The sequence below is a fragment of the Berghia stephanieae genome, chromosome 11 (assembly GCF_034508935.2).
Source record: "Berghia stephanieae isolate SIO BIC M18660-M18661 chromosome 11, UCSD_Bste_1.3, whole genome shotgun sequence".
Classification (NCBI taxonomy): Eukaryota; Metazoa; Mollusca; class Gastropoda; order Nudibranchia; family Aeolidiidae; genus Berghia; species Berghia stephanieae.
In genome coordinates, this window is record NC_088370.1 from 5264636 (window position 1) to 5272135 (window position 7500).

Here is a 7500-nt window from a genome sequence, read left to right on the forward strand (position 1 = left end):
ATTCCTCTCCTCTCTATCTCTCTCTCTCTCTCTCTCTCTCTCTCTCTCTCTCTCTCTCTCTCTCTCTCTCTATCTATAAATAATGTAAGGGAAGCAAGTCAGTAATATAATATATTGCAATTATTGTGCTCGTGATTGGGTAACGTCCCTTAACTTCAATCAGATTTTTTCAGTCCGCCATTGGTTGAATTTAATTATCTCATATAAATAGTGGATTCTTATCTCATTTTGTTTTTCATTTTATATATAAGTCATTGAATTAAATAAGGTGGCAATATCCGAAATTACTTGTAATAAGCGATCATGAGCAGAGTTAGTGAACGTTTGGGTGACCGCAAGCTCGTGCTCGTGCTCCAAGAAGCAAGAGTGTAAGAATCGTACAGTATCTGACCTCTTTGAATGAATCGTTGTCTCAAACATTTTTGGGGTTTTTTTTTTTGCTGATTGAAAGCAAGATCGAAATATTTTAGACTTTTCTATCATCGGTAGGTATCATTATAATTTTATCGCTGAAATGAACGAAACGTATTCACTCACTCTATCCCATGACCGGTTGGTCGTCGGGGGGACTCTCTGGATGCAGATTTCACGATTCGACGCCACTCATCACGGTCTTGGGCCTTCCTCATTAGATTGTCCCACGTCAATCCTGTCCAATCTTTAATGTTATCCTGCCACACATTCCTCTGTCTCCCTCTTCTTCGGCAGCCTAAAACTCCGAAAACAAACAATGGAAATAATAATATTATAAGAGTGCATATTTCACACTGGACGAACTTTTCATCTTACGGCATCAGGCAGGTCAATGCTGCATATCTTGTGGTGCAATTTCTACGTCTTTATCTGTTGATCATTTCTGTACACGTGACCGACCGTAACTCTGCTAAATTCTGACAAAACACTTATTATTTTTGGCCAGAAAACTTAAATTTTGAATATAATTAGAATAACAAATCCTCAAATTGTCAAAATATATTTTTTTAAGTCTCAAAAAAAAAAAAAAAACAACATAACACTGTAAAGACACAGATCTCAGATTTTTTGGCAAAGTGAGGGGCCATTTTAGCCCTCTCCTTACCACCTGTTAGAAAAGCGTCACATTTGTTACGATGCAACCGTCACTTTTCTCAACCAGATCTCATTTCTTTTTGCTATAGCTATAAAAACGACATTCTGTAAGAGACCCCGTATTGGCGAAAAATATTAGATATGTATAGAATGATCTTGTTTCTTTTATGTTTGAGTAAGAAATGTCTGTTTTTGTGATGAGTGGGTGTGAATTTTGGGGAAAATTCTGAAAATGGCTGGAAAGGAGAGGGTTACATCGATCGATATTTGCAGTAAAGGTTTTCTGGCCAAACTTTTTTAAAAAGTGTTTTGTAACAAAGAGACAGTACTGGCCAGTTTTCACATTCTTTATCGAATATTTAAGGTTGAACGGTGATGTAAAACCAAGCTAAATTCAGTTAGTCTGTTGAAACATTGCGGACTTTTCGGACCGCTCCTCCTGTGTCGTCGTCAATTCATTAGCAATGGACGAGAGGAAAGCATCGGTGGTTTTCTTTGCAACAACATTATGTCTTTTGGCAACAGGTAGAGACAGTATTTTCGAATTTAAAATATTTATTAAGTAAAGCTGATCGAAGCTGTTTGATGAAAACAAATTGATGCAAATGTCGGCTTTTCAACACCATTATCTTATTGCTTTGATGTTGGTTGATTCGGTCTCTAATGATAAACATGGTCTTGCGCTATAGAAATTGAATATGCTTTTATCATTATTATTGTTATTATTATTATTATTATTATTATTATTATTATTATTATTATTATTATTATTATTATTATTATTATTATTATTATTATTATTATTATTGCGATTTTAAAAATAGAGCTTTTATATAACGCAATGTCCACTAAATGTGCTCAAAGCGCTTTACAAATGGACCTTTACCAACAGCAACACGTAACTTATAGAACAAGACATGACGCTTGTTAGGCGATATTACAATTTTTCCGACAGAGACAACACTGATGATGGTCAGATACTCATTTTACACTTGAGTACGTGAGAGAATGTGAGTAAAGAGTCTTTTCCAAGGACTCAACTATACCCCGAGCGAGGCTCGAACCCAGGACCTTCCGATCCAAAAGCGAGTGTCTTGCCACAATCCCACATAGCCGCATTTAGATTTGTAAACGTTTTTGTCCAAAATCTGGCTAAAGTCAAGATTGTTTTCCAACCCTCATATCCCTGGGTGGGGTTCCTGATCTCCCATAGTGGGCAGGGAGGCACTTACAGTGTCTTCTATCCCTCTATATCTGTTTTCCAAATTGCTTCATGTCTTTGTCTTGGATGAGATTATTTAGTTTTGGCCTGAGCCTGGCCGGAGTCCTTGGCTCGGAGGGAAACAGTCGAATGTATAGTTATAGTTTTGGAAGATGATATTTTTTTCCTTGTAAATCATCTTTCTGGTCTGTATTGTTATAATAAAATCTTTGTAAACATTTGAGTGTATTCCTTTTAGTGGGATCTTCTGCTGGTGTCTGGGTGAGACTTTTATGTGATCTCAAACTAAGTACTCTGATAGTGTGCTCTTGGAATCTACACCTGTTTCCTATTTGAACCAAATCCCCTTTGTCTTACCTTTTCTTGGGTGCTTTAATTGTAATTCCAGAACTTTTTGCTATCCCATTTTCTTCCTTTTTACTGACGTGATATCACCTTAATGTGTTATAAGTGCCGTAAAACCCTTAAACACAAACAAACAACCCTCATACACGAACCGTAATGAGTTAAATCTGGCTTAACTGAATATAGTGGAAAATACTTGGCGATCAGTTTTGCCTAAAGGGTGCAGCTATGTGGTCTAGTGGTATGACACTCGCTTTCAGGAAGGTCCTGGGTTCGAGCCTCGCTCGGCGCATAGTTGAGCCCTTGGAAAAGGCTCTTTACTCACTTTTTCTCACCGAACTCAGGTGTAAAATGAGTACTTATCCGTTAACAGCGTTGTCTCTGTCCCCCCAAAAATTGTAATATCACCTAACAAGCGTCATGTCCCGTCCTACAGGTTAAGTGTTCCGGTTGGCCAGGGAACCCCTTGTAAAGCGCTCTGAGCACGCTTAGTGGATATTGCACTATCTATATAAATGCACTGGTTTTTTAAACAAGCGACGTCCGAGACAAGCAAATGGCTTTGCCCATCTAACGTCACAGGAACTGAGATGAAACGGCTCCATTGGCCTTATGCTCTGATGGTCTTTATTTTTAATAACTCTCGACTGAAGGATCAGTTTAAATATTTGAGGATTTATATAGCGCAATATCCACTAAACGCACTAAAAGCGCTTTACAAAGGTAGTCTGACCAACATCAACACGAACCGAAACATATAGAACGAGACACGACGCCTGTTAGGTGATATTGCAATGTTTTTTCTGCCATCGACAACGTTGTCAACGGCAAGTACTTATTTTACACATGAGTACGGTAAGCTCAACTATGCGCCGAGCGAGGCTTGAACCCCGAACCTCCCAATCCTAAAGCGATTGTCATACCACACGACCACATTGCCGCACAAGAAGAAAATTATTATGATGTGACTGAGCGATGGAGACAAACAGTAACTTGTTAATATTGCCGCTGCCTATGAAAATTGTAAAAATTTACAGATCGTCGAAGACACACAATTTTGATATTAGAAATTAAAAAAGAAAAAAAAAACCAACAAGAAAAAACAACCCCCCCCCCCCAAAAAAAAAAAAACAACAAAAAAAACAACAACAAACAAACAAAAAAAAACAAACAAACAAACAAACAAAATTAAAAAATTAAAAACAAAAAACAAACAAACAAAAAAACAAAATTAAAAAATTAAAAACAAAATAACAAACAAACAAACAACAACAAAAAACAACAATAACAATAAACCAACAAAACAGCCCATACTCCGATTGGTAGATAGTTGCAGTATCTGAGATTGAAACCCCTTTTTTAAGAAGAAAAAGACGACGACGAGAAAGAACAACAGAGACCTACAAGAGTTAAACCTGCTGAAATAGTAAATTTGCTTTGTTTATCTGAAGCACACTTATATGTATTTTTCTTCTGTGCGCGGAAATCAATTAAAGCAAAATCCAATGCCTAATATTCATTTTGTCCGAATGTATTCTTGTTCTCACGTTCAATTGGAATCAATAGTCTCATGTCACGTCCGCCCAGCAACGAGCAGCTTGATTATAAACAAAGAAAATCGGTACTTTTTATTCTTCATGCTGGCTAGAGTTTTCCATATGTCTTGTGATCAAAATGTGTAAAAACCAAAACATGATCAGATTTATAATGTTTTTTTTTTCCCTCTGGATACGCTTTTATGCTCGTCGGTGAAGTATTTCATAAGGGCGTCCATGATTGTTCCGATAGAGCAGTATAATTAGGTGCCCCAAACGTAAACAAAGGTCTAGAAGCACATGGCAAACCACATGTTCCTGTCTTGACAGCTCAAGTTCCAATGTAAATTATAGAAAAAAATAACCTTTAAAATTTGGCTGTTAGGTGGCAAAAGAAACACATATTCACAAATACTCGATCATGCATCAAATAATGTCTAGATATGGATATTTTATGGAACAAAAGGTAAAATTTATCAAAAGTTACAGTCTATCTATTTTTAGACCAGAGCAAATTATTGCGCTGGTGTGAACAAAACGAGAATTATTCGGAACCTGATTTTCAGAATAATTTAGTCTTATATTATTATTTCTGCAACTGTTAGATTTTATGTAAACATATTTTCAATACTGAAAGTGTATTGCCTACAACTCAAACTACAAAATTGGGAGACCTATATTGTGCGTAAATTTTTCCGGTCCCTAACGAAAATCACTAGCAACTTGTTATTGTTTACGTTTGGGGCACCTAATTATACTGCTCTATAGTTTAGAATCAGTTACTAAGTTACTCTACGTCATTACGGGGGAAGTGACGTCACGACTGTTGAAGCCTATTGAGTTGTTTCACGCGACTGTGGTAGTTTATTAAAAGTTAATTTCTAAAACAAGGAAACGAAACAAAAAAAAAAAAATATATAATCCAAACTTATGTGGCGATTATTAACTCCTTGGCGTTATGACGACTGATTTCTTAGCAGCAAAACAAAAAACAAAAAAAAAAAAAAAAAACAACCAAAAAAAAAAAAACAACAAAAAACAAAAAAACAAACAAACAAAGAACAGCTGATTTCATTTTTTTCCTTCACGAGTTCTTCTCCTTCTACCAGATCTTTTGTAAGCTTATATAGTAAGTAGTAAGTACCTATAGTGCATATAAGACTTCAAAAGTCAGCTTTTCTAATAGAAGATCAAGTAAGGTCATGAACCTGGAAATGTCACTTTGGACTTAATAAGGACAAAACGTGTGACGTCACACCTGTCTAGCAATGGCCATTTTTGGTTCCACATTCAACTAAAATAATCCAGCTGGTGATCTTTACGACGAGCACCGTTTCTTTTAATTTTTTTTTAAATTGAGCTTTATACAGGGTAGTATCCACTAAACGTGCTCAAAGCGCTTTACAAGGGGTCCCTGATCAATAGCAACATTTAACATGTAGGACGGGACATGAACCTGTTAGGCTATATTACAATTTTTATCGGACAGAGACAACGCTGTTAACGGCCAGGCACTCATTTTACACCTGAGTACGCTGAGAGAATGTGAGTAAAGAGCCTTCTCCAAGGACTCAACTATGCGTCGATCGAGGCTCGAACCCAGGACCTTCCGATCCGAACGCGAGTGTCATAGCACAATACCACATAGCCGCATAATAAAAATTAATTGATCGAATTTTTCTTTGCTAAAATCGTTCAAGGTTTTGCATCTGATTTTCAACATCGCTCAGAATCCTATCTGTTTTCACTTTTGGATTGGCGTGAGTGTTATTAAGAGGAAATGACATCACAACTTTGAAACCCTATTGGTTTGACTTCCAAAATATGACGACTGCTCAACGCATATAAAATATTAGGATTAAGCCCAGGAATCCTCTAACCAGAAAAAAATACCGTATTGAGACGATGGGTCACATATATGCTTCTCCCAAGAGTCTGACATCGTCTTGGTTGTGCGCTATAGAAATGCTACATATTATTATTAAGCTCACAAGAACAGATTTTTTATTAATTTGCATCCCCTCGGCGTAAAATTTGGAATGTCTCTACTAGGCTAGTAAATTACTTTATTTAGTAAATCTACACACTAGCCTTGTGTGCTAACAAGGAGATGGCCATTCCATCCATAATCGACCGGATGTCACGGCGTCACCCATCGGTCAACATAATAATAATAATAATAATATGGTGAATTCCCACGCCACAAGGGATAGTCTCTCTGATTCATTGTGTGCGTCTTTGCTTTATTGATGTGTCACAAGAATCGCCTATTCTTTGTTAAACACTCGGTAGTGTGTTCTGTTCTGCTTACTCCTAAGTATTATAGATAGTTCGAAGATGACGTCACTCAGGCCTTTGTTATTGTTTTTGCCATCCGCGTTTGTGAGTTGTTCTCACTAAACTGTATTAACCCGACTATAAAAGTTCATGGCTACACAGAGTTTGTGTGTTGGTCCGTTATACTTCCGGATGGCAATGTTGTGAACTCCTTGGCCAAGCGCATTCTATCTATAATCTTGGATGCGAACCATAGATAAGACGTTTAGATAATGGGACAATTTCGTGATGTCACACCAATCTCGTGGTGATTGTTCACGCTATCATAATTCACGTTTCTTACTTACGGCTAACCCACACCGGAGACTGACTCCGACGACCCGGCACTGCCGTCCTCTGTCGTTTTCCGATAAAGACGTCGGGCACGGACAAAGTAATAAGAATAGAGAGATGAGTCGCTAGACCTACACGTTTTGTCAATTTGTTTGGATGTCAAATCGCGGGCAGGGGAGGTACATACTGTGTCTTCTATCCCCTTATATCTGTTTTCCAACATGCTTTCTGTCTTTGTCTCGGAATGAGATTACTTGGTTTTGTCCTGGCACTGGCCGGAGTCCTAGCTGGGAGGGAAACAGTCAAATGCATAGTTATTGTTTTGGGAGATGATATGTTTTTCCTTGTAAATCATCTCTCTGTTATGTATTATTATTTTTGTTTTGAATGTATAATGTAGGCATTTGAGTGTGTTCCTCTTTGTTGGGATTTGTACTTGTGTCTGGATGAGACTTGTAAGTGATTTCAAACTAAGTACATTGGTGGTGTGCTCTTGGAATCTACATCTGATCCCTATTTGTTCTCAGTTCCCCTTTGTCTTGCTTTTTCTTGGGTGCTTTAATTGTAATTCTATAACTTTTTACTATCCCATTTTCTTCCTTTTTACTGGCGCTGATATAACCTAAATGTGTTGCAAGCGCCGTAAAACCCTTAAAAACATTAAAACAAACGATGTCAAATCTGCAAATTATATGTTCACGTCGTCTGTTAAAATGGAAT

At 37.3% G+C, this 7500-nt stretch overlaps 1 protein-coding gene across 1 annotated transcript in view; it reads left to right on the forward strand.

Annotated features, from left to right (window-relative positions):
* The first annotated feature begins 1523 nt into the window (after positions 1-1523).
* Positions 1524-7500, forward strand: part of LOC144957158 (uncharacterized) — a 16220-nt gene continuing 10243 nt past the window's right edge. Inside the window, exon 1 of the mRNA XM_078888174.1 lies at positions 1524-1593. Within this exon, the coding sequence (XP_078744300.1) occupies positions 1533-1593 (61 nt within the window). The 5' untranslated portion in view covers positions 1524-1532. The remainder of the gene's footprint in view (positions 1594-7500) is intronic.